Below are 27,623 nucleotides of genomic sequence, written 5' to 3' on the forward strand. Positions count from 1 at the left end.
TTTGGGAAGATTAGTGCAAGTAGCCAAACTTTTATTTAGTTATGGTATATGGTTACATTAGAATATAAACACATAATATGGCATGTTATCATGGGTAGTCCTTTACATAATAAATGCATGGCTAATATTTTGTATAACATAAGAAAAACTGAGTCTGTACATTATCAGAACAAGGACAGGGAGACAATATAGTCCATATAAATTATAGCGGTTGTTACAATAGGACCCACCTCTCTCCAACTCAAGTCTCCAATGGAAAGTCAGCACGGTGCTAACAGCCGGGCCCGCTGACAGCTGGCAGAACCGAGCACCACTGACATCTTCTCAGTTCTTAACTGGGGTTGAGCTGCCTTTCATCGTCTTCTTCAGGTGGTGGTAATTGGGCAAGATCTTCATCAGGAAATCCAGTTGTAGAGTCTGGGGCTGAAAGGACAGAAAGACACACACGCGCATATACACAGACACACACACACAGAGAGAGAGAGAGAGAGAGAGAGAGAGGTCAGCAACACCAGGGGAAAAGGGGCTCAGCGTGATTTCCTCCACTCATTTACTTCTTTATCAGTCGGCCCTCATCTTAAGTCAGTCATGGAATGCAGCAAGTCCGAGAACAGAGCCAGGCAATATTACATATAAAACACCCAGAAAGACACTCAAATTCCTACAGATTTTTATCCAGGCTTCTAAGCATTCGTTGCAAGTGCTTCCCGCACACCCTGTGAGGCCCTCCCTCAGCTGGGGTTTGTCTCCCCAGGCAGGCACTGTCCCTCTCCTGACTGTAAACTCATGGGAGGGACTCCACCCTGGACACTGTGACAGAGGCTGAGGAAGCTGTCTTAATCAAGACATCCTGTCACGACAGGTGACATCCAGGAGCAGGCTGCACACCTAAGCTGCCTGAGAGACTTCTGCCACTCTTGCTCACTCCACGATTACCGCCTCTCTCCAATCCTCACTGTTTCCCCCCTTTAACCACTTTTGCTATTACTCAGAAGGATAATTTAAAAACCTAAATTTCCCCTTTAGTCTAAGGAATACCATCTCACAATAATGCCAAGACTACAAAAAAATAAAAAAAAGAGTAGTCTTGGGGGTGGGGAGGCAGCTCCGTGGGGTGTAGGATGTGCCTCAGCATGCAGGAAACCCTGGGTTTGCTTCCCAGCACCACACAAATCAGGCAGAGTGGTGCTGTCAGTAACCCCTAGGGAGTTGGACGTGGAAGGACAGGAGTTCAAGGTCATTCTTGGCTGTGAATTCTAGACCAGAAGGGACTACACTAAACCTGAGAATGGAAAAGTGGAGTAATCTAGAAAGAACTGGTTTTAATTTATGATTAAAACAATGGTTAAGAAAGGTCAAGTATGAAATGTCTTGAAAATATTTTCTTTGAAGGGAGAGGAACAGGAAGCTTAAGAAATCTATACTGAGTACTGAGTACTGAGTATGCCAAGACACGAGCTTTAAACCCCAGTGTGAGAGCCTCATGTCTAGGGAGTCCAGCGCCTGAGCCTCCATCTCCTAGTCTAGCATTAGCCTCCATCTGAGTGAGTAGGAAGGGGTGATGCTCGTAAGCCTGATAAATACCTAAGCATCTCTCCTTTCCTCCTAAGCTGTCTTTATAATCAAGCCATGGCACTTTCATAAACGACGCTAGGAACCCACGGGACGTTTGGAGGGCCGCGCCTCATCCCCGACTTATATTTGGAAGCGAGTCAAGGAATTAACATTTCGGTGTGAGGGTCAATGGTGCACGGAAAAACAACTCCAGGTCCTCCTCCTCCTCCATTATCTGCCCGTCAGTATCACACATGCACACGCATGCACACGCATGCACACACATGCACAGAGGAGACATATATACAATATATATATGATTTTAATCTAAAGAACTGTGAACTGCAAATAAATCCAAAATTTGAAGAGTGTTTCTCAGATGTCTGATTCATTTGCCTTGGGGATGGCCCTTGTATGCCAATCATACTGAGCCACACTCTTGGCCCCTAAGCATTTGCTGCCCACTGAGACAGTAGTCACATGGAACTCTGGGAAGTGAGGGTCCTAGGTGGGCTCCTGTTAGAGAGGTTTTAGTACCTGTGGCCGCTCTGTCTGTACCCGCCGCAGGCAGTCCGCGCCGTAGATCACCGTGTTCTCAGGGATGGCTTCAAAGGTGTTGAGGCTGCAGCAAGCCCCAATGATGCAGCCGCTGGTCAGGATGACATTCCTGCCCACGTAGGCTGCAGCCAAGACAGTTACAGCTTAAGACATCAAGAAAGCATGGACATTCCTCACTGTGTTTATGCTTCCCCACTATGATCTAGGTATAAAAAATGCTAATGGGTCTAAAGAAGATACAGAGAGGAAACGTCTCACAGTGAGTGCACAGACGCAGACCTGAGCAGGCAGTGCATGGGTGCGGAGGATTTATCAGGTCCCTTGCTAACAGGCCGGGTGGCATAGGGCTCACCAGGGTAAAAGACCTCTGAGCGGGGAGTCTATCCATCCTACTGTTCTGCTCCCTTTAAAGACCAATAAGGTAATGAATGTATAGTGCCAAGAGCACACGTCTGACACTCAGAAATACAGAAAAGGCCAACAATGAAGATAACACGCAGTAATGACATCTAAAAACTAGTAAGCAAATTCATAGAAAGTATACTTTTGTTATTAAAAAAGCAGCATTTCCCTCCTGTCAGTCAGGATCAGGAAAGACAAAGCAGTGTTCCCTCTGAGGGCAGGGAGGCGAGCTCTGGGAGCTGGTCCCAGCGGTGCTGGGGACCTCCCATGATGCCCTGCCTGGCTCTAATTCTGATAAGCAGATGACATTTGTCTCTGGCTAGAGCAAAGCAGTCCCAAAATTAAAGAAAGCAATTCCTGGCAGAGCTGCCACTGGCAAGTTCATTCTGCAAGAATGCCATCAGCTATGGCAACGCCGACACAGTCGGCTGAGGGCCATCTCAGATCTTTCAATGGAGCTCTAATCCAGCCCCAACTTAACAGTACACGGCTGTCCTTTTCACTTAATGTAGTTAGCCACGTTATCAGATAACCACATAACTAGGTTAGGTTCTTCCCAGGCAAAGGATTAACCTGACAATGACTTTGGTCCAACCCCAGCATGCCACCTTGCTTGCACTTAGGTTGTTTCCCAGGAGACAGGATGAGAAAGGAAGGAATCACTCTGACCCCGGAGCTGCCTGGACACAGCTTACCTTTTGACTCAATGACATTATTGTCTCCCATTTTCATGGCTTGGGAATCTGTAAGCCCCAGTTAAGTGCAAATACTTTTCCCATGTGTACGGAATGTCCTCAGTGTACTGTGACAGAGGTGTGGGAAGGGTTGCACAGACTCTGCCTTGCCAAGAGTCTCTGCTTACAAAGCGTTAATTCTCAAACACAAATATCTCCACTCACAAATAAATGACCCCTGTGCCTTTAAATACCTTATTACATTTACTTACTTATTGTGCGTATGTGGGAATTTGTGCATCCATGTGTGCCAGGTGTGTGTTGAGATCAGAGGACAGTTGAGGGAGTCAGTTCTCTTCTCCCACCATGGGGGTTGGGGGAGAAGAGACACTGAACTCACATAGTCAGGCTTGGTGGCAAGTGCTGAGCCACTTTGCCAGCTTTTACATCAAACTGAAGCTAGAATTAGGTTCTCAGTGTCTGACACCCTCATCCAAGGTTACCTGTCAGCGAGCTATGGTCCTAGGAAAGGACTTACAAAGAGCTGAAGACGTGTGTGTGTGTGTGTGTGTGTGTGTGTGTGTGTGTGTGTGTGTGTGTTATGCATATGTGGTGTGTGGTGTATGGTATGTGTGTGTGTGTGGTATGGTGTATGGTATGTGGTGTGTGGTGTATGGTATGTGTGTGTGTGGTATGTATGAGTGTGGTATGTGTATATAGTGTGTATGGTTTGGTGTGTGTGAGTATTTACCTTACCGAGTGACTTGCCAGACCAGGAGTGCCTTCCTGGTTTCTGTAGTGACAGGAATTAAACACATGGCAGTCATGTGCTCTATACTACAGCCCCAGTCCCAGAAAGGACGTATTGCCTTTATTATTATCTCCCTCCTCCCGACTCCTCTTTCCTAGAAAAGAGCTTTTTTTTTTTTTAAATTCTTTTAATGATTTGTTTTTATTTCATCGGTGTTTTGCCTACATGGATATGTGTGAGGGATTTAGATCCCCTCAGATTGAAGTTGCAGACAGTTGTGAACACCCATGTGGATACTAAGAACTGAACTACGGTCCTCTGAAGAGCAGCTAGTACTCTTAACTGCTGAGCCATCTCTCCAGCCCCTAGAAAAGATTTCTTAACATACAGCAATGAGCCTGTTTAAAGAGCGTGATGGCCCAGTCTATACATATTTTAAGCCTATGGGATAGATAAGGTATGTCAGTTTCTATACAGGGAGCAGTCTAGGCACCAAATCTGGAGGTGATCTGAGGCAAAGGATACGACAGCCCACTTCAAATACGTTGTTGGTGCCAATAATCATAGGTTTGGGCTCTGTATCTTCAGTATCTGGGATGATGTTATCCGGATGACTATAAAGAGAAGAGACGAGAATCACCAAAGGCCAGTGACACGGTAAGCAGCTGTCATCCCCTTTCAGAATCTGAATCAAGCCGGGCGTGGTGGCGCACGCCTTTAATCCCAGCACTCAGAGACAGAGGCAGAGACAGGCAGATTTCTGAGTTCGAGGCCAGCCTGGTCTACAGAGTGAGTTCCAGGACAGCCAAGACTACACAGAGAAACCCTGTCCTGAAAAAACCAAAACCAACCAACCAACCAAACAAGCCCCCCAACCCCCCCCCCAAAAAAACCAAAAAACCAAAACAAAACAGAATCTGAATCAGCTGTCTCAGTTTTACCTGCACCAAGCTCAGATGCATGGCTATCCTAGCTTAGATGCATGGCTATCCTAGCTTAGATGCATGGCTATCCTAGCTTAGATGCATGGCTATCCTAGCTCAGATGCATGGCTATCCTAGCTTAGATGCATGGCTATCCTAGCTCAGATGCATGGCTATCCTAGCTTAGATGCATGGCTATCCTAGCTCAGATGCATGGCTATCCTAGCTTAGATGCATGGCTATCCTAGCTTAGATGCATGGCTATCCTAGCTTAGATGCATGGCTATCCTAGCTTAAGATGCATGGTTAGGTCCTGAGCCAGGGGAATAACTGCTCCACATCCCCTCTGTGCTGGGAAAGGCTAGGTCCTAAGTTGAACATAACTACAGAAATGTGAGAAGTCACAAGAACGAAACAACCTCAGAAGAAGGTGTCACACCTTTAATCCTAGGAAGGCAGAGGGAGGCAGATGATTGAGTTAGAGGCCAGCCTGGTCTACGAAGTGAGTTCCAGGACAGCCAGGGCTACAGAGAGATCCTGTCTCAGAGAGAGAGAGAGAACTGGGACGGGGAATCTATCAGACCTCCTGGAGTTGACGCCACTGCGAGCTGCCCTGTGTGAGTGAAGAGACAGGAACTCAAGGACTCCACAAGGACAGCAAGAGGTGCTAACTGTCAAGCCACTTCTCTAGCCTTCCTTTATTTCTTAAATTCTAACTTCAGAGGACATTTCCCAGTGTAGGGGAATGCCAGGGTGGGAAGGCGGGAGTGGGTGGGTGGGGGAGCACCCTTATAGAGGCAGGGGGAGGGGGGATGGGAGAGGGGGTTTCTGGAGGGGAGACCTGGAGAAGGGATCACATTTGAAATGTAAATAAAAAAAATATCCAATAAAAGAAAAATTATGTTCAGAGGACAGTTCTCTAGGACAATGTAAAACACAACAGCAAACCCCCAAACAATAAATATACTTTTAGCCTGCTAGAGAAGGATCAAAATCAGGCCTAACGTGGAATTTTTCCATTTGTAATAACCATTTGCAACTGCGAAATGGAAACCGCTCTTCGGAGCGATGGGTATTTAGTGACATATGTGGACGATAAAGCTGTCCTCTTAGAGCAGAGCTTTAGCTGACAGCTGATCTCTGCTGATTCACAGGCTGCTATGAATGATCTCACAACCAAGGTGCCAAAGATGGAGGATAGTAATACTGGGAAAGATGGATTCACACCGTCAGAAACTCCCACACGTCCTGTGTAAGTGTCAGACAAATCAGCCCTTTTATCACAGCTAAATATTTTCCCACACAAATTCCATACGTTGTTGCTACAAATTAGGTAAAAGCTTAAATTTCTTGCCAAAATTTTATCTAGAAAAATTTATACATGCTTTCGAAAATATCCTGGGTATTGTAGCTCAGTGCACAAAGGTATACATTAACAGTTTCTCACATTGTTCTCTTTAAAGTTTACAAATTGCTACAAGGATCCCATACTTGTGAATATAATTCTGGATGCTTCCCATGTGGAATATGGCAAAACAGAGTTAAATTCACATACAGACATCAAAAGAAATCCAACCAAAACAGTAGTAGGTATGGTAAGCACAACACAGGGATGTTGGATGGGATCAGGAAACCATTACAGGTTTGCTGATGGATCCAAGTATCCCACTGGGAGATCACCAGACCCAGGGCTGGTGTGTGTGTGTGTGTGTGTGTTTTTCTCAGTGTTTTCTGGTTTGGTTTCTGTGTCTCTCATGTACTTAATGCTAACCAGGCCTCAAACCTCCCCCTTCTCTTGCTCAGAAAGAATACTCGTTCCTGAGCTAAGCTGTAAGAGGCTCCTGGGCAGCGGCCGATGTTGGGAAACCTTCCCCGTGCCGTCCAGTTTGGAGCACAGTCTTACTCACGCATTTATGATGAGGGCCTGCTCTTCTATCAGGTTTCCTTCACCGATGATTATTGGCCCGGCCTCCGCGATAATTCGTGCTTTAGGGTGGATCACCGTCCTCGGGCCTGTGCAGCAGAGCAGGGGAGAGGAGATGATCAGGGCAGGCTGCACTTCCAGCAGGAGGTGGGAGGTGAGGGAGGTGGGGGAAGCTTGGGGAGGAACCTTTTCTAAGGCCGTGCCAGGCACCGTGCTGAGTACCGTACAGGTACTATCTCCGGCTGTTATCAGCAGCAGTTAGTGCCAGACCTACAGCCGAGGGAAGTGAAAGGGCACACATGGCAGAGCGGACAGCTCAGCCTCCATCCAACCGCCTGTGACCTCAGAGTGTGGAGACAGTGTGTGGTACGTGGGCAGAGATAACACTAATTCTTGTCCTTGCTTTCAGACGGGCCTGACACTGCTTATAACGCAGCGAGCGCTTCTATGTGATTAAGAAAAACAGGTGCACAGAAGTCAGGAAACACAGAGTCCGCCCGCCTTCAGCCTCTTTGTATCATCTGAGTGTGTGTAGCAACTGCAAGCAGGCAGGGCATGATAAGCACAGTTCTCATACCTAAGGGGAGGGAGGCAAGAGGAGCCAGAGGTGGGTGCTGAGCCGTGACACTGACCTGAGACAGCTCAGTCTCAATCTAAGGGCACAAGGAGGACAGCTTCTGAGAACTGGGTGGCTCTGGAGGAAGTGGCCACACGCCCACCTCCCACTGATGAGAAAACACCTTCCTCCACCCACACACCCACCTACTCTTATCGTAGGATTGAAGCTATTTTTTCTTTCTGTTTTTGTTTTGTTTTCTAAAGAAGGATCCCACTCTATCTCCTGCTGTTGGACTCTGCCTAGCCCGAGTGCTGGGTCACTCAACGCTATTTTTATTTGTACACAGTGATGAGAAGTAACTCCCTCAGAAAGGAAGGTGGACGGAAGGATCAAGGGGGCAGAGGTGTCACTTTCCAGGATTCTGTGTTATAAACTGTTAATCTGTGGTATATAAACAGTCACTATCTGCTTATAAAAGGCAAGATGCAACACTCTATGTTAAAGGGCAACAGAGGAATAAACAGACTGCAGGAGCGGGAGCGGGAGCAGGAGCAGCTCAGTTGGTGAGCGTGAGCATAGGTGGTGTGTGCAAGGCCCTGCATGGGATTCCTAGTGCCAACGTCTCTTACACACACACACACACACACACACACACACACACACACACACACACACGCCCCGAACACAGAACACAGGCTATCTCTGCCCCTTTGAAGTTGTCCTGACAACTGGGATTACTTAGTGCACCAACTCCCACCCAATTCTATGAAACAGATACGCGTAGCCATAGTTAAACTGCTTAATGTTCCTGACGGATCGATCACATGTACATACCCGCCCAAGAGCTATCTGGATTCTCGAATGAAACACACACACACCAGGTAATTTTAATATGCCTTGACTAGCTTAATGACTGGGCAGTTCTTATCCTTCCTGCTGCTAGCAAACACCCCCCTCTGGTATTTCTGTGTTGAAATCTTTTAAAACCTATATTTCATCTCTGCTACCCCAAACACAATTGGGGAAGTGGCTCATGTGGCCACTCTCCCTGATTCTCACGTGTCCAGGCCTTTAGGTCTGGTCTTTCTTCTTCCCTGTCATAGCCATCTTTGTTCTTTGTTTTCTCCTAGCCCACACAACTCTAAAAGTCTTACCTCAGTCTACCTGCCAAGCTTGGCCATTGGTTCTTTACTGATCAGTCAAAAACCAATTGGGGACAAGGACCTTCAGCGTTTGGACACACAGATTCACAATTAGAACCAATCCCCAACAGATCCGAAGCCTCCAAGGTGAGCAGCGGGGCTCTGGATGGGCTCTCAGTGCAGCTCATTCTTTTCCTGAGATAAAGAACCAAGGGAACTGATAAAGAGAGTAGGGGCCCAAAACAGGGCATGGAGTCCCAAAGCACACAGGCGTATGAGACTGTACAAGTAGCCTTGCTATTTGGGAGAGAATATTCTCAATACACCCACCCCACCCCCACATATATGTATAGTATAGATACATGCCCACACACAAATAGTATAAAATAAATAAACAATCACGACTAAAAATTAAAATAAAGCAAGCACAGAATGGTGGGGCCTGTCTGTGAGTCCTACTCCTTACGGGCCTGACTGTCTAAGTGCAGGGAAAAGCTACTACAGACTAAACACTGTGGCATACTTGAGACCTATAAACACCAGCACATACAAAATCAGTAAGAAGCTTGAAAATAAAACTCGGAGAAAAGCATTCGAACACTTTATGGCTACAGCGCATCTCACATTTCATCAATACACTGTCATTTACCTACCTCATTCCTCAGCATGGCCACTTAGGCATCACAGGCTCCAGGTGCTCAGCAATGCCATCACCAGTCCTGGGTTCTTCTGAGATAACAAGTTCTACACCCTCCAGTGGTAAAAGCCCAAGGAGACCTACAGCTCACTCAATACGGATTTCTATTTTGTTTCAAAATACTCCAAGGGCCACAGTCTAAGTTAGGGTCTTTGTAATTAGAGCCCCAGCCTGTACCCATCCTAGTCTAGAAAGTCTAGACTCTGGTCTCTATCACATATAGGCAATGTGTGTGCTTATGTTCTCTCAAGGGCTGTTTCCACATCTGTAACAGGACGGGAAACGTGGGTTACAAGAAACACTGTTTGAAAGAGATGTCACAGGATCTGACCTGCAGTTCTGAAGGAGAGATTCAGGGGCTGACAGGACAGCCCAGCAAGGAAAGCCACTGCTGCCAAGCTTAGTGAACCAAATTCTATCCCCGAGACCCACACGCTGGAACCCACTCCTGACCCTGACCCCTGACCATGCTCTTGGATGCACACAATATATACAGGAAGACATTAAAAACGACAAGGTTACTGTGTCACGAAGAGCTCAGAATTCCTGAAAACTGAGCAAAGTGGGTAGTTTAGGCCTGAGGACAGAGCAGGGCCTGCTTTCTCCTTTCCTCAGGTGTCATGGTAACAGCTTTTAACTACAGGAGAGCCTTCTGCTTGGTAAGGGATTAAGTGGGACATGGAGATCATTGGAGCCATGACAGGCAGCAGACCTCTGGTCAGAGCTGGGTAAGCAGCCAGAGGCACCAGGCCTCCTGCTGACCCTTAAGTTGGAGCTGTGACAAGCACAATTTGTGAGAAGCCCACCTAAGGATGTATTCTGAAGACTAGGAGCCCCTGGCACTGGTGGCCTGTCTTTCTTTTTTAACATTCCTCTTCCGTGTACCTCTGAAAACAAATGACAATGCTACTTTTTCTTTAAAAATCCATGACAAAGGGCTCCCTGGAGACACTTGCTGAGTTCTATAACGTCACAGATGGTGGATGCTTGAGTGGCACCTGAGGTTGTCCCTGGCCTTGACGTGTGTGCGCACACACACACACACACACACATACCACCCTTCTATTTACAAAACACAGTTTGGCATTGTGGTGCCACCTGCAATCCCAACACTTAGGCGGGGGAAAGAAGATCTGAAGTTCAAGGCCATCCTGGACTTCACAACCAGTTGGAGGCTAGCCTGGGCTACATGACACTCTGTCTCAAAACAAACAAACAAACAAAAACCATAAAAACCAAAAACAAAACAAGTAAAATGAAACAAAGTTATTACATAACAAAATCAAATCAGAATGAGTATTTTTTTGAGTAAGGGTCTCTCTATGTAGTCCTGGCTGCCCCAAATTCAGAGGTGCATCTGCCTCTGACTCTCTGTTGCCCGGCATCTGAACAGTTTAAGCGGATGTTTTCTTGCTGTCATTATTATTTGTTAATCGTGAGTTACTAATAGAACTGGTAACTGGAGAACTGAGTATAAATGTCAGGGATGCTCTCTTGGAGCTAGCACATGGACAGCTTAGGTGAGGCCTTTGGTTTTGACACTACTGCCACCTGCTGGCATCCTGCCCCAACTGCAGGTTGTGGCCCACAGGGACTGAAATAGAGAGGGAAGCCAATCTGCTTTGAGTTGAGAGATGAAAGCAAGTTGGGGAGGCAGTGGGAGGGGGTGCGCAAGAAACTGCACAGCCCCTCGAGTGAGGCTAGCACAGAGCACATGTGACAGCTAAGAGTGTGGTGTGGAGAACAGGAAGAAGGCACAGCTGTGTGCAGTTTCACACTGCAGGCCTGGGACAGGGGGCCTGGCCTTCCGGGCAGCCTTAGCGGCGGGCGGCATGACACCTACCAGACAATCTCCTCCTGGGTGCCACAAACCTTCTACCTAGAACGAGTCTGACTTAGGCCATGTGTAGGGGTCTTAAAGCTAAAATGCTCTTTAAAAACAAGTCCCCATGCCAAGTCCCCTTTCCCACTTGACTCCGCGTGGACCTTCTTGGCGCGGCTCCTGGCAGGGCGGTTTGTATACTTTCTTACTGAGTGTGCTGAAAGCCTCTCTGCCTTATCTCCTTGTTTGGACAAATGTGTCTGGAGTCAGAGCTCCCTTAACTGGCGTATGAGTTATTTTTCTAAACCGCTGGCTGGGCTTCCAGAGCCCTGCCAAGAGGACATTCCTGCATCATGCCTCTTTCCCCTCATTTGGTAAAGGGCGCTCTTCACCTTTGCAAGCTCTGCATACATTTTCATATGTCAACAAATAAACCCAAGCTCTTTCTTTTTAAAATTACACCACTCCCTTGACCCCAGCAGAGGCTCTGGGTTGGGGTGAGCTCTGCTGGTGAGAAGTTCAAGGCCACCCTGGACTTCACAGGGTCAGGTGGGAGTGTCCCACTGTGCCCGGGCTGCTCCTCTTGTGCCATGGGGGTCTGTCCTCACAAGCTCGTGGGCCGGGGCTCCCCTGGGGCCTTCCTCACGTTACATGCCAGCCAACTCTCAGAGGGAGGATTTACAGAAAGTACTTTGTAACAGTCTAATAGAAAACAAGTCTGATCCTATGAAAATGAGCAGGACTCAGTCTGAGCACCTTCCAGTGGCGGTGTGCCTCCCCAGGGCTGGACTTCTATGATTTACCCCCTGCAACAGCCCCTCTGTCACAGCCCCACCCACACACCCCCATTCTGAGACAGTAGGATGTAGGCAGCCCTGACAGAACACACACCTGGCTTCATACTTCTAGTCAGCCTCACTGTTAGAACAAATAAATCAATTTCTAGAAAACCACAGATCCAGTGTAAGGTTCAAATAACTTGAAACACAGGAAAAGAAAACCCTGCCCTCTTCAAACTAATAAAAGTGTAAAAAGATGGGCAGTCCTTAGATTGAGCACCCACACACACTTCTTGGAGCACTCACACACTCCTGTGGAGCACCTCACACACTTCTGTGGAGTACCCACCCACACTTCTTGGAGCACTCACACACTCCTGTGGAGCACCTCACACACTTCTGTGGAGTACCCACCCACACTTCTTGGAGCACTCACATACTTCTGTAGAGCACCTCACACATTTCTGTGGAACACCCACACACACTTCTTGGAGCACTCACACCCTTCTGTGGAGCACTCACACACTTCTATGGAGCACCCACATACACTTCTGTGGAGCACTCACACACTCCTGTGGAGCACCTCACACATTTCTGTGGAGCACCCACACACACTTCTTGGAGCACTCACACTCCTGTGGAGCACTTCACACATTTCTGTGAAGCACCCACACACACTTCTTGGAGCACTCACACCCTTCTGTGGAACACTCACACACTTCGATGGAGCACCCACATACACTTCTGTGGAGCACTCACACACTTCTTGGAGCACCTCACACACTCCTGTGGAGCACCTCACATACTTCTGTGGAGCACACACGTCTGTGGGGCACCCCATACACTTCTGTTTACTGCTCCCCAACTCTCTGGGGAGTAGTTTATCAAGTTCCAACTGCCAACTGCATAGACAACAGGAATGATTTACAACTATTACTCCAGGAACCCGAGCAAAACCAAAGAAAAGCTTGACATGGAAAAGCAAGACATGGTCGGAGAGCTGGAACCAGGTAACTTGGCTCTGATTAAACTTTATAATAGTGTTTATAAAGGAGGAGGGTTTACATCCGAGGTGTTATTTCAGAAAAATAAATACTTGCCAAAAAGTGAAGATATTTTATGCTAAGTGCAACAGTGACAGAAATAATTATCTAAGCCCAAAGTCTGGGAAAAACCACTTCTTTATATACACAATTAAAGAAGCATAAAGTTTGGGGTTAGGAGAGATAAACACTTACAACAATCATAAGATAAAAACGGGGAGACAAACACCGCATAACTGCATCCCTCTCCTGCATCTTTTCCTTGCTTGTTTATTTTTAAAGATTTATTTATTTTTATTTATATGAGTACACTGCTGCTGTCTTCAGTCACACCAGAAGGGGGCATTGGATCCCATTACAGATGGTTGTGAGCCATCATGTGGTTGCTGGGAATTGAACCCAGGACCTCTGGAAGAGCAGTCAGTGCTCTTAACCGCTGAGCCATCTCTCCAGCCCCCTTCCTTGCTTTTAAAATGAAACTGTTTCTAAGATAAATGTAAGCATGTTCACTGCATGCTTAGTGCATATCTGATGCCGAGCATCACTATATGTGTATAGGAAATACACACACACACACACACACACACACACACACACACACACACACACACTATGCATAAAGCAAGCCACTCTGTCGATAAACAGCAAATCATTCCAGCTTTTTTTCCCTAAAGATTTTCTCTATCACTTCTGAGGGAGTAGGTGTGAACATAACCAAAACATGTTCTATGAAATTCTCAAAGGATTAGTAAAACAATTTTTTAACCACTTCATAAGGCTGGGCACGGTAGCACATGCCTTTAATCCTAGCACATAGGAGGTAGGAGTTATATAGTGAGACTGTATGTTATAAATCTATCACAAAAAACTCTTTAATGGCATACCATTACAGATTTAATATTCTAGCTGTATAGTATCAGCTAGTGGTCAAATGCCAGACTGAAAGTGCATGTGGGGGCTGGAGAGATGGCTCAGTGATTAAGAACACTGGCTGTTCTTCCACAGGTTCAATTCCCAGCACCCACACGGCCGCTCACAGCTATTGATAACTCCAGTTGTAGGGAAGCTGGGAGCTCTCCTTTGCCCTCAGCTAGTACTATGCGCATTTGAAACACATAGATACATACATGCAGGCAAAAACACCCATACACGTGAAAAAAATGAAATTATTAAAATAATAAACTAAATACTATCTTTGCCTACATAATTCCAGCATGTAGGGAGGGGAGGAAGACAAGAAAGCCAGAGGAACAAGAGGGGTAGGTGCTAGAGCAGAGCCCTAGGCAGGGGCCATTGTGGGCTCTGAGTGTGAAAAGTCCTGTATGGGCTCGCTGGCAGCACTGTCTTACAGTCTGGGGAAATCTGTAAGAGGCTGAGCCTTGCCGTTCCTAGTCCTGGCCACTTTGTCTCCTGAGTGCAGATAAGGCAGTGTTATACCCTGAGGGGAGCTCTCACCCTCAGGCCTTTCCAGCTGCCACAGCCTGAATCCCTTTAAAGCTGTGATGAGCCCATCACAACCATTCTTCCCTTTTGTGTTCTGACAGTTTCCGCAAGCTTCTGTAAGGCCATTTCAAGTATACATCTGTGTGCTAATGCTGTGGGTATATCTATCCTCTCTATAGATGTACTATATAGCACATATCATAAACTACTTAAAATGAGAAAGAGGAAGGAACCCAAGGGAAGTGTTCCTAGTTAAGGGCACATATGACTTTAGTCTGCCTTTTCTTCTACTTACAGAACAGCTGTGAGCTTGTGTTCCTCCTGAGTGGTGATGAGAGCCACATACACTCTGCAGGTGGCGAGAAATGGAGGACACTGTGACATGCAGGAGAAATCATGGCTTGCGATCTCCTCATGCAAAGTTTGCAGTGAAGACAAAAGTTAAGAGCACAGAAAAGAACCAATCATCTTCCACATCCTGTCAGCTTATAGTCACTCAACAGGTCACGTTTTAAACGAAGTTCCGCCATAGTGGCATGGTCTTCACTGGTCTCGTAAGACAGGCCACTGGCTGGAAGCCTCGACTTATTCCAGGGAAAATGGCATTCTCCACATCCCCCCCATTGAAGAAACTATTGTCAGGCCTCATGATGCACACTTTAATCCCATACTCAGAAGCAGAGGCAGCTGGATCTTCGTGAGTTCGAGGCCAGCCAGGACTCCATACTGAGATCCTGTCTCAAGACCCAAAACCAAACCAAACCAAACCAAGAAACCATTGGTATGTGGGAATAGAAGTGCTGCTGTGTCTGTGCAGGTGACAGGCAGCTGTGACTAAGGATGAGTGCCCATCAGTTAAATCTGCAGGGGCACAGTGCTCAGGAAACAGATCTTACAAACAGGACTGGGTAGTAGATGAGGCACCGGGGACTCGCATGTAAGTTACCCACCATGTGCAGGCTGGTTTCGTCTTGGTGATGGAACTACTGGCCAGACTACACGGTGAGAGCTGAGGGTACTAACTGCAAACTTTCTTGCTCTCACTTCACACTCCCATTCTGCCTGCGATACAACTACTAACTGTCACTCTCCTCTCCTTGCCGGGGAACCCTGACGTCATGGGGACCAGTGTAGCGGCTCCAGCATCAGCTACCTTGTTATGAGACACATGGGTGAATGGCTGTGTGGAATGTTCAGGAAAGCTCTTTAAAACAAGCTAACTCAAGTTGGGTGGTGGTGGCTCAAGCCTTTAGTCCGAGGAGGCAGAAGCAGAGGCAGGTAAATCTTTGGTTCAAGGCCAGCCTGGTCTACAGAGTGAGTTCCAGGACAGCCAGGGCTACACAGAGGAACCCTGTCTCAAAAAACAAATAAATGCTGGGCAGTGGTGGCACACGCCTTTAATCCCAGCACTTGGGAGGCAGAGGCAGGTGGATTTCTGAGTTCGAGCCCAGCCTGGTCTACAGAATTCCAGGACATCCAGGGCTACACAGAGAAATCCTGTCTCGAAAAACTCAAAACAAAACAAATAACAACAAAACCAATAAAAATTGTAAGCCTCAGCGTAACAGACACAAACAACTGGACTGAAAGGAGAAGCGCTAAAGTTGGTTACCCAGCATTAGCTCTCGAGAAACATCAACCATTTTCTTACCTATGGTTACATCTCCTCTGATTTCGCTTTCTACACACACTACTGCTCCGGGAGCAATCTTCACACTGTAGGAAGAAAGAGAACACTCATCCTGAGTAACACTGAAAGTATGGACGGTGGGTGAGAGGGCTCCATGGATAAAGCCCTGCTGTGTTAAGCCCAGTGACCCATTCAGAGCCTTGGAACCCATGGAAATAAAATTAAAATGTAAATATGTTACAGAAGGTATGCTGGGGCCAGCCAGATGGCTCAGTGGAGAAAGGGGCTGATAAAGGAAGGTGCTTGCTGCCAAGTCTGCCCACCTGAGTTCAATCCCTGGGTCTTACACGGTGGAAGGAGAGAATCAATTTCCATAAGTGTCCATAAGTATCCATAAGTATACTACTGCATGTGTGTACTCTCACGCATATAAACACATTCAATTATCCATCAATCAATCAATGTGAAGGGATTCCTTTTCTGTTGTGGAAATGAAACACCGTAACCAGAGCAATTTGTAGAAGGCAACAATTTATTGTGGCTTAAGATTCCAGAGGGATAAGAGTCCATCATTGTGAGGAGCCAGGCAGCAGGTGGCAGAAAACCAGGAAGCTGAGACACCACAGCTTGAAACACACATGCATGTGCAAGCAAGAACAAACATACACACACATACACATGCACTCACAAGTGCGAGTGTGCATGAGCATCTTTCTAAACAGCACCATCAACTGGGGTCTAAGTACTCAAACACATGAGCCTATAGGAGACTGTGTCATTCACACCACCAAAAAATAATATGAAAAAAAGTTTTTAATACAGCTATGCTGACTCTGTAGCTAAGAAAAAGGTTTTAAGAGATTCATGGAAAAATAGCAAGTCAGTGGTAAGAATGTTTAATGTATTATGAACTTCTTAAGTGGCACACAGCCTATTAGGCCAAAATCACATATACTTTTAAATGCTTAACAAAACAGCTTTGGATTTTATTTCTTAACAGTATTCTAACTGTTCTGTCTTGCTTTCTGTCGCTGTGATAAAGACCATGACCAAATGCAGCGTGGGGAGGAGACGGTTTATTCGCCTTACACTTCCTGCTCACCATGCCCAGGGAGCTCAGGGCAGGAACTATGACTGCTTACTGGCCCACTTGCTAAGTAGCTTTCTTAAATGGCCCAGGCCTACCCGACTGGAGATGGCTCTGCCCACAGTGGGATGGGCCTTCCCATCTCAATCACAGATCAAGACACTCACCCCGACATGGACGATCCTTCAATTGAGGTTCCCTCTTCCCAGATGACTCTAAGTTGTTTCAAGCTGACAGTTAGAACTCATCAGGACACTAACCCTAGAATTTCTACAGACCATCAAATGATAATGCATACCACAAAGTTCTTAGAGCAAAGTTTATTCCTGGGGCGTCACTGTTCTGACACCAGTATTCTCGATTCTGAGCCGAAAGTTGCCCAGAAACACCCTGTCTCTCTAGATCTTTGTCCTGTGATAACTGAATGCTTGCTTCCGGGGCGATCCACGCCCTCTTCTGGCTTGAGAGACAACATTCACACGCACACACCTTAACACCGATACATGCATATACATACAGCTGTATATGTATATGTATATCTCAAGACATTAATCCCAGGACAAAGGAGGCAACGGCAAATGAATCCCTATGCTTTTCTGTTATCCATGCGGTCTCTTTCCACCAACGGCTCTCACTGGTGAAGACTGTGACAGGAAAAGCCATAGTTGCCGGCCCTGGGCTCTCAGGCACTGACATAAGGATGACAGCATCAGTGTCTTCTTCCAGGCCTCCCTCTTCCTGATCAGAGGCAGGGCCGACGGTGCAGCCACCGCTGAGCAGCCTTCTCGCCCGCACAACCTCCCTCAGCCTCCCTGAGTCCCCCACGCAGCCCCAATGGAGTCTGCGCAGGCGTGCTGGGATGGGTGGGGGTCACGGAACAAACCCTCTCCGCCCCCACACCCCACGGACGCCAGGTATGGGATTATGGAGCCATCCACCTATACACCGTCTCAGTGCCCCCACGCCGCGACCAGAAACGGGTTCTGCCCCTGCGGAGGTGTTAACACGTACCTCTTTTGCGTCTTCTCCGCCATCGTCAAGCCCGGGTCTCAGGAAGAGCTGAGATCGATTTTTGCAGCCTGGCTAGAGCGATGATCTCTGCATGGGATTGCAGAGCCTGGCACGGCCTGGGAGAGGCGGGGCCTGAGAGACCCGCCTTCTGCTTTCCAGGTTCGCGCTTGCGTGCTGAGGATGGTTTGCTTTTCGGGGTTGGCTTGGCTTGCTTCGCTTCTGCCTCCTGGAAAGTCGTTTTTTCCACTTGACAGTGTTTACCAAGTCTATCCTAACCCCATCAGCCCTGATCCTTATCGTTAAGTTCACTCTACGTTTAACTTCCTCCCTAAGCCTGTCAAAATCTCTTTTGAACATCAAATCCAGTTTTTAAACGTCTCTTTACAAGCGCGCGCGTGCGCGCGTATGCGTGTGTATGTGTGTGTGCTTGGCTCTTCTGAGGCTTTGTCATCTCACGCTATTAAACTTTGAAGAAACCAAGCTGTCTTTCCATCTCCCAACTACTGCTACGTAGGACCCAGGTGGCATAATAAGGATTCATTCTGAGAAGCAAAACCAGCAGGAGATATGAATTACGAGGGTTTTGTTAGGAATTAGTTAGGGATCTGCTGTGCAAGTTCGAAACCCGTAGATCAAGCTGGGACTTTTTCATTTGGAAGGCCAAGCTGCTACCCACAGGTGGAATTTCTTCTTTTCAGGGGGGAAGTTTCAGTGTTGCTCTGAACCCTTTAAACTGATTGAATCTGGCCCACTCCTGGTTATCCGGGACAATCTGTTTCTTAATTAAGCAATTTCTAGTCACACCAAGAAATATCTTAAAGGGGGTGTGTTGGGGCTGTTGGCTCAGTTGGTACAGTGCTTGCTTAGCATGCATGAAGTCCAGAGTTCATTCCAGAGAGTCACACGAAACTGGCCATGGCAGAACCCACCCATAAACCCAGCCCAGGAAGGATCACAAATTCAAGGTCACCCTTGGTTACTCAGAGTTATGGCTCCTGCCATTTTCCTGGTTTTTATAGTGGTTGTTGTATTGTTTTAACAGTTTTTCTAGTGTGGTTTATTCTTTTTTATGATTTCTCAGAGGGACTTGTTTCTCTCTTCAATCTGAAAGATTCCTTCAGGTCTTCTGTAGACCTGGCTTAGTGGTAATGTGTTCTTTGAGTCTGGTTTTGTTTGTTTGTTTGTTTGTTTGTTTTTGGTTTTTGAGACAGGGTTTCTCTGTATAGCCCTGGCTATCCTGGAACTAACTCTGTAGACCAGGCTGGTCTCGAACTCAGAAATCTACCTGTCTCTGCCTCCGGAGTGCTGGGATCAAAGGCGTGCGCCACCACTGCCCAGCTTTGAGTCTGTTTTTGCAGTAGAAAGTGTTTATTTTTCCTTTAGCTAGAACACGTAGGTTTAGTGGGTGCAGTACCAGAGTACTTTCAGACTTTGAAATACATCATTGTGAGCTCTTGCAAGACGTTTAAAGTTTCAGCTGAACAGCCTACCTTCATTCAGAGGGACACACCTGTTCAGGTGATGTGGTGTGGTGATGCTCTCTTGCACTTTAAATACACTTTTTTTTTTCTTTTATGGTCCTCCATGTTAGTGTTTTAAATACAGTATGACAGGGGAGGTTCTTTTCTGGTCTTCCTGTCTAGTGCTTCCTGTATCTACTTCCTCAATCTCCCTAAACCTGTGGGGGCCTTTCCTGTCACAATTCTTTTGAAACTGTGTTCTAAGCCTTTAGGATAAGATTCTTCACTTCATATGTCTGTAGCCCACAGAGTTTGTCTTAGACTTTAGAGTAGATCTTGGAACTCCCATTTATACTTTTTTTTTTCTTTTCTTCTTATTTTTTAAAAGGTTTATTTATTTTATGTATGCGAGTATATTGTCACTCTCTTCAGACACACCAGAAGAGGGCATCAGATCTCATTACAGATGGTTGGGAGCCACTATGTGGTTGCTGGGAATTGAACTCATGACCTCTAGAAGAGCAGTCAGTGCCTGTCTTCACCTCTGAGCCATCTCTTCACCGTTGTCCTTGCTGAATTGCTCTAGTTCCTGCAGGTGTCTCTAAGATCAAACATTCTGTCCTCTCCTTGGTCTGTCCTGTCTCTGAGGTTTCCCACGGGGCTATTTGTGTTGGTGTTTTTGTTGTTTTGAGACAAGAGCCTCACTATGCATCCCTGGCTGGCCTGGAATTGGCAGTGTAGACCAGGCTGGCCTGGAACTCACAGAGACAGAACACACCTTTAGAAAGAAAAGGGTTATTTTGGCTTACGGATCCAGAAAAATAAGAGTATGTGACTGCAGAGGTGATGCAGGGCAGCAATTGGCGGACACACGGGCAGGAACAGGAAGTTAAGAGCTCACAACTGGAACCACAAGCACAGAACAGAAAAAGCAAGGAATGTGGCAAAGCCTACCTTCTGTGACACCTTCCACCATTAAGGCCACACCTTCCACCGTTAAGGCCACACCTCCTATTCCTCCTCTCACAACACCACCAAATTCTGATCAAGTGTTCAAATACCGGAGACTATAGAGGTGACTTTTCTTTTTTTTTTTTTTTTTTTTTTTTTTTGAAAATACAACTACAGAACATTTCTTTATTTTTCACTGAGACTTTCCCAGAGGCTATATGACTAACCTTGTCCCCACCCCACCCCCACAAAGGGTTAGTGCGCTCACTGCTTAAAAGCAGACTCGACAGTTTCAAGGACCGGAACCAACCTTAAATGGCAAAAATGTTTTCTATTTGTATTATCATAAAAATGTTTAAGTAAAAAAATGAAAGTAAAGGAGCAAAGGGCCACGGTGGCTTCAGAGTGACAAGATCATTCACGGTTCATGTCAGACATTCAATCTTGGCTTGAGTGTAACAACGTTGAAACAGGATCGCTATCATACAAAAGGTTCGCTACAGCACGCTGTATGTACCTGTTCCAAGTCCACCCCCAGCCCCAATGCTTCCGACTCAATTACTTCCCAGCCTGTTGGGCCTGCCGACGGAGGAGCACGTAGATCTTCTCTTTGATCCAGTCTTTGTTATACGGCTGGTATGTCTGTGTATCAGCTCGGTAAACCAGACAGCTGAGGTCTGCCAGATCGTCAATAAAATCAAACAACTGGCTGATATCGTATGTGATGGAAGGGCTGTTGGGATTCATCCTCTTCAGATGTTCTTCATACATTTTACAAACACCTTCCATGCACTCATTCACAGACTCATAGTCAGCATAAGTCCTGCCCTCTGGCCTCTTGGTAGGCTGTACCAGCAAAATGGTGTGAGACATCGCGCCAAACGCTCTTGCTGCAGCCGCCGCTAACCTAGAGGTGACTTTTCATTCAAGCCTCCACAGACTCACTATGTTTTTCACTTCTAGCATCTCAGAGTAGTTTTTCTTCAGTATTTCTGTCTCATTATTGGATCCTTCTATCCTGTATCCCTTCCTTATTCAGCTGTCTGTGCCTTTGAACATGTTTGCAATCCTTAGTTTGAGTTCTTTGGGTGGGTTCAACTTACTCTCACTAAATGCTCTTACTAGAGGGTTAGCATCTTTTAGAGAAGTTTTGTTGTCATAACTGTGTCATACTATGTCACTGTGTTGGGATTTGTATATCTGATGATAGTTTTGTTGCTTGGTTTATTATTTTTCGACTTTACTGGTTTGTATTGTGTTATCGTTTTTATTATGTATATAGGAGCCTTGCATGTATTTCAGTGACCTTGGAGGCCAGAAGGTGTCAGTTTTCCCTAGAACTGGAGTTTTAGACAGTTGTGAACCTCCAGGTGGATGCAGAGAATAGAACCTGGATCCTTTGGAAGAACATCCAGTGCTCTTAACCACTGAGCAATCTTGCCAGACTCTTGGTTGATTGGTTGGTTGGTTTTTAATCATTAATTAATTTATTTACAGTTTTTAGGAGTATGGATATATTGCCTGCGTGTGTGTATGAATGCTATGTGTATTTGTGTGCCCAGAGAGTCCAGAAGGAAGTGTCTAATTCTTGGAGCTGAGTTATAGGTGGTCGTGAAATGCCATATGGGTGCTGGGAATCGAACCTTGGTGATTTGGAAAGTGCTATTAACCACAGAGACATCTCTCTAGCTCCCGGCTCTGGGCTTTCAGTTGAAATACTTGCAGGGCTCAAGGAGGACCTGGGTGTGGTAGTGTTGAGTGTGTAGCTTAGAAAGTAATTCCCCAGTCCAGGGGCTCAGGGTGCCTGCTGTGAGCTCTGTATTATTCCCTGAGAGGGATACGCTAGGTTGTCATCACTATGGGGCTGCCATACAAGCAAGTTAACAATGAGTGACCCCATAACTGTTAGAGGAGAAACACCAAGGATAGTGTGGTGCTTCTTCAGGTTTTAGTTCATCAGATCAGGAAAAGGAGGGAAATGGGGGGGGGGGGTTATGTATTACAATGACTTTGAAAAGAAAAAAAAACCCACAAAGTGGGTAAAGTAGTTGGGAGAAGAAATGAAGACACTGTCAGGATGCCCAGATTTTAGGAATAATTAATGCTATCAAAGGTTATAATGAAGGAGCAAAAAGAAGGGCCTGGAGAGATGGCTCAGTGGCTAAGAGCACTGACTGCTCTTCCAGAGGTCCTGAGTTCAATTCCCAGCAACCATTTGAAAGTTCACAACCATCTGTCATGAGACCCAATGCTCTCCTCTGGTGTGTCTGAAGATAGTGACAGTGTACTCATAAAATAAACAAGTTAATTAAAAAAAAATAAAGTAAGAGGAGGAGGTAAGAATGAGAGAAAGAAGGCACAGGAAGGAGAGGGTGTATATGAGATATGGCTGAAGAGTGAAGAATGTGTCATACTGGAGAGTGCTTACGACAGATGGCTCACAGATGCTTTTAACTCTAGCTCCAGGGGAACTGATATGGTCTTCTGGCCTCTGTGGGTCACACACACACACACACACACACACACACACACACACACACACACATGTCTTTGAAAAAATGAACGTGTTGTAGCAGCAAATTCAATGGAGAAGCGTAAGCAACAGCCCTAAGGCCTGGCCGAGCAAAATACAAACAAGATCAAAGACACCATGAGATGTGTATGCAGCGATACAAATGGCATAATAGAAACTGAGAGGTGAATATTGGCAGAGTGAATTGCTGGCACGGTTGTGCTGAGTTAAAGGTGAAGTTCTCAGATCCCTCTAACTCTAGCATGTTTTATGTGGCATTGTGTCGGAGCTGAATAATAGAAATTTGGCCCACAATTTTAGAGGCTGGGACGCTTGAGATCAGAGTATTATAGTTCTATGGTGAGGGCTAGTTCCTCATGGATGGTGCCTGTCACTGCAGCCTCATGGAGTGGAAATAAGTTCTGGTAAGCCCTTTTGTAAGACACTAATCATATACGGGAGGGCAGAGAGTTCCTTGTCAAATCTCCAAAGCCCCACCCCTTAATACCATCACCTTGAGGATTAAGCTTCAAGGAGAGACACAGATATCCAGAACCTGGTATCCTGTAATAAAACGCAGACCACCCCTCTATTGTGATTATTTTTCTTCATAAGTTCTCATTAAGCTGAATTTATTTATTGTACTGTCTTCCCTGGAACTGAGATCCGTGAGAGTAAGACTCTGGAGGTGTTTCTTTCTTTCTCCAGCACCAGAGAGCCTAGCGTGGGGGCGACAGCACCCTCCTCAAATGTATTGAGCCCAGCTCGGTAAGGACCTCCTTGCGATGTCCAGGCTAAGCAGACAGGTCTCAACTAGCCGAGAGATGGCTTCTCACTCTTGCTTTAAGGAAGTCTCTTTTACATTACTTATCCCTCAAAGAAAAGATTTTATAAAAATGTTTCCTTTCACACTTGCGTGACACTTAACTTCAATAAATGTTTATTGAATACAAAGCATATTTTTATCCCTAGTCTGTGTGCTGGAGATGTTGTAATAAATGAAACAGGGTCCTGGCCTTTGTAGATCTCTTGCTTTGCTTATAAAGGGCAGAAAATAAACTAACCCAGCAATAGGTTCGTGATTTGGGAGGGGTGATGTTGCTCTGGAAGAAAAGTCACTCTAAGAGAGGTAGTTGAAGCTGGCAGGTGGGGGCACACGCCTTTTATCCCAGCACTTACGAGGCAGAGGCAGGCGGATTTTTGAGTTTGAGGCCAGCCTGGTTTACAGAGTGAGTTCCAGGACAGCCAGGGCTACACAAAGAAACCCTGTCTCGAAAAACAAAACAAACAAACAAACAAATAAACACCCCCAAAAAACAATAAGAAAAAAAAGAAGTAGTTGAGAAGAGGAGTTTTATTTTTTTGTCCTGTGGTTCTGCCTTCCTTTGGTCCTAAGCCTTTCTGTCCACAACCATTGATTTTTCTCATTAACTTAGTGAAGAAAATATAGAAGAGTGTAATGGCCGGAAAGAAGATAATATGCCACACTGCCTGCAAGGTACAGCCTCTGAGAGTGACTTTTCAGTAAACACTGCGAGGGGAGAGAATGCCTGCATACTTTGGTTTCCATGGCTCCGCCCCTCTGTTGGGAAGCCAACCTTTACATTGCTTATCTCCAGTGCTTCCATTTCATTTTGTCCGGCAGGCCTTTCTACATCCTATAAAAAGGCTACGGAGAGCCCAGTTGTGACTTCCCTTTTACAAGGGCACCGCTTAGGGACTCTAGGAAGGACAGTGGGCCTCACATTCAGGATGGATTGGCTCCAGCTCTTTTTTCTGCATCCTTTATCATTTTATCAAGGGGCTGCATTCCCCTTTGCGCTTCTGTTTAATTATCTCTGCATCTTGGACACCTTTTCCACCCGGGCCAGGTAGGCTGGATGGCTAATACTGCCTTTCCATCTAGGGCTACAGTAATAGGGTGGAACGCGCAGAGTGGTCATTTAACTACCCTCCATTTGTGATGCGTGCGTGTGTGAGCTTATATCCCTCCACCCATGGTTGACTGCTTGAAAATGATTGTCAATGGCTCTCAACCTTCCCAATGCTGTGATCCTTTAGTACAGTTCCTCATGTTATGGTGACCCCCCAACCAGGAGATTATTTTTGTTGTTGCTACTTCCTAACTCTAATTTTGCTAGTATTATGATTTGTGATGTAAATATCTGATACCTAGGACAGCTGATACTTGACTCCAAGGGGTCGCGACCCACAGGTTGAGAACCACCTGATTAGAGTACCGCAGACTCCAAAATTAACTTCATGTTTGCGTTGAGATGCCAGAGTCCCGAAAGGTATGCTACTTAGTTTGTAGCAGTCTTAGTTTTTATAGAATTTTGCTTACCATAAAATTAAAGTGTATGGAAAGCCTTGCTTGTGAGTTATACATCTATAACCGAGTATGAGTTTTTAAAGATGTCTTTGTTTCTTTGCTTGTTTTGTTTTTGAGAAATAACTCAAAACAAATCTTGGTAGATTATACCTTATTTGGTCTAAAATCATTGCCACTAAAGATCTGATAACTGCGTTACATGCTTTCTTTGTGAACACATTAGAAGCAGACTCTGTTTTGAAGAGGCCTTAGTGGAAGATATCCTTTTGAAAAGTCAGCAGGCTATTGCCCAAAGCTGCCTCCTAATTTTTCTTATTTAGGAAACTAAGATTTTTAGTGAAGCTGTGTGCGGGTGTATGTGTCCTCATGTGTGTGGTGTTCAGGTGTGTGCGTGTGTGTGTGTGTGTGTGTGTGTGTGTGTGTGTGTGTGTGTGTGTGTGTATGTCTGTCCACATGTCTGTGGGGTCCAGAATTGAACCCAGGGCTTTCACACATGTTTAAATGTACTCTACTGCTAAGCACCATCTCTCAGACCTAGTGGATCTTCCTAAGTAAAATGCAGCTGTAGGTGATATTTATAATTACTAGGTTTGATTAAACTAGAATATATTATACAGTGTTGACAATTGGTAGGTGGCCCTTACCCTTGTTTCTGGGAGATGACCATAGGGGACAGTTATTTATTTGTTTTACTTGTTTTGTTTTTTGTTGTTGACACAGGGTTTCTATGTATAGTTCTGGCTGTCTTAGAACTGGCTCTGCGGACCAGTCTGGTCTTGATCTCAGAGATCTGCCTGCCTCTGCCTTCCAAGTCCTGGGATTGAAGGTGTGCACCACTACCCCCGGCTTTAGGGGAACGGTTATAAAGAAGCTTTCTATATAGGAAGATTCACGAAGTATTAAAGCAAAGTGAGCATAAAAGTCACGGCTAACCCCGTGCAGCTACGCTAGGGCTGAGTCTTACGTGTCTGGGTGTGTGCATGTGCACCATGTGTGTACAAGAGCTGATGGAAGTCACAGGAGGGCATCAGATCCTCTGGAACTGAAGTTGCAGATGGGTGTGGTCTTCTCAATACGGACTCTTAGAATCAAAGCAGAACTCCACAAGAGCAATAAGCACTCTTAACCACTGGGCCATTTCTCCATCCCTAAGACTGTTGAGTCTTAATTCTTTTTTTTTTTTTTGCCCCCCCTCCAAGTCTTAATTCTTGGACACACACACAACACACACACCTTCACTAAATAAAAATCTAGGTTTCCTCGATAAGAAAGGTTAGGGGGCAGCTTTGGGCACAGCCTGCTGACTTTTCAGAAGCATCTTCCACTAAGGTCTCTTCAAAGCTGAGTCTGCTTCTAATGTGCTGAACTGTGTATGTGAATAGCTTCCTAAGGCACCCTGTCCTTACCTATAAAGTGAAGAAGAAGAAGAAGAAGAAGAAGAAGAAGAAGAGGAAGGAGGAGGAGGAGGAAGAGGAGGAGGAGGAGCCTGTCTCTGGTCTCTTGCAGTTATGCTCACTTTGGTGCTGGGGATGAACCAGGAGCCTTGACATGCCATCAAGGGTTCTACCAGGATGACACCCCTAACCCTCACGATTATTTACTTGTTTGTTTCTGAGATAGGGTCTCAGCGTATACCCCAGGCTGGCCTTCCACTCTTAATTGTATGATCTCAGCCTCCTCTGTACTAGCAGAAAGCCTAGAAATGAAGTCAAAACCACTGGGCAAATTATGCATCCTACACTGTATACATGTGTAGATATTTGTTTGATGTTTATTAATCCTTTAATTCTGTTACCTTTGTGTGTGTCCCTAGCTTGCACTTCTGCAGTACAAGGAATAAATGTCCTCTCTATTTTTATATAGTGGCTTTATCACCGTTCCACTGCTGTGAAGAGACACCATGACCAAGGCATCTTTTAAAAGGAAAGCATTTAATTGGGGGTTCGCTTGCAGGTTTGGAGGGTTAGTCCATGACTACTATGTCTGGCCGTGTGGTTGCAGGCAGGCACTGTGCTAGTGCAGTCGCTGAGAGCTCACATCCTGATCTGCAGGGGGGCTGAGTAACACCCCTCCTCCAGCAAGGCCACACCTCTTAATCTCCCCTAAACCACCCACCCACTGAGAACCAAACATTTAAATATATGCGCCTATGGGCGTCATTCCCATTCAAGCCAGCAGAGGTTGCAAGTGAAGGCTGAGGTCCCAAGAACAGACTCACACGAATGCCCAGGGCGGGGCTTGAATTGTATGGGCTGGGGTGTCTCACTGAGGTATCTGCTGGTCTCAGTAACTGTTGCTAACACGTGCTGGGCACTCCACCCAGAGCCAGATGTGCATCCCCAGTGACAGTTTCTCCACGCTCCAAGTAG

General features: G+C 46.1%; 2 protein-coding genes and 1 pseudogene across 9 annotated transcripts in view; 1 reads left to right on the forward strand and 2 right to left on the reverse strand.

The window, feature by feature from the left end:
- Positions 1–18,293, reverse strand: Dctn6 (dynactin 6). Of its 7 annotated transcripts, none has more exons than NM_001293759.1 (8): positions 18,000–18,293; positions 15,923–15,987; positions 8,500–8,682; positions 6,770–6,875; positions 4,465–4,553; positions 3,210–3,257; positions 2,092–2,234; positions 1–423 (listed from the first exon to the last, which is right to left on the reverse strand). In NM_001293759.1, the coding sequence occupies exons 5-8, from the start codon at positions 4,502–4,504 to the stop codon at positions 325–327; spliced, it is 330 nt and encodes a 109-aa protein (NP_001280688.1). In that variant the 5' UTR covers positions 4,505–4,553; positions 6,770–6,875; positions 8,500–8,682; positions 15,923–15,987; positions 18,000–18,293; the 3' UTR covers positions 1–324. The 7 variants fall into 7 exon arrangements, with proteins under 7 accessions (NP_001280688.1, NP_001280686.1, XP_006509157.1 ...); NM_001293757.1 differs by lacking the exon at positions 8,500–8,682 and adding an exon at positions 14,567–14,679; XM_006509094.3 differs by lacking the exon at positions 8,500–8,682 and adding an exon at positions 14,567–14,620 and having other exon boundaries at positions 18,000–18,117.
- Mboat4 (membrane bound O-acyltransferase domain containing 4) overlaps positions 16,293–27,623 on the forward strand; it is an 18,474-nt gene continuing 7,143 nt past the window's right edge. Inside the window, exon 1 of one of the 2 annotated variants that reach the window (XM_006509106.4) lies at positions 16,293–17,902. In XM_006509106.4, the coding sequence (XP_006509169.1) occupies positions 17,823–17,902 (80 nt within the window). In that variant the 5' untranslated portion in view covers positions 16,293–17,822. Of the gene's footprint in view, positions 17,903–24,610; positions 24,794–27,623 lie in introns of those variants that run through there. The other variant, NM_001126314.2, reaches the window with a different exon arrangement.
- Gm10131 (predicted pseudogene 10131) lies at positions 20,572–21,317 on the reverse strand (annotated as a pseudogene).

Source organism: Mus musculus, chromosome 8, assembly GCF_000001635.26.
Source record: "Mus musculus strain C57BL/6J chromosome 8, GRCm38.p6 C57BL/6J".
Taxonomy (NCBI): domain Eukaryota; kingdom Metazoa; phylum Chordata; class Mammalia; order Rodentia; family Muridae; genus Mus; species Mus musculus.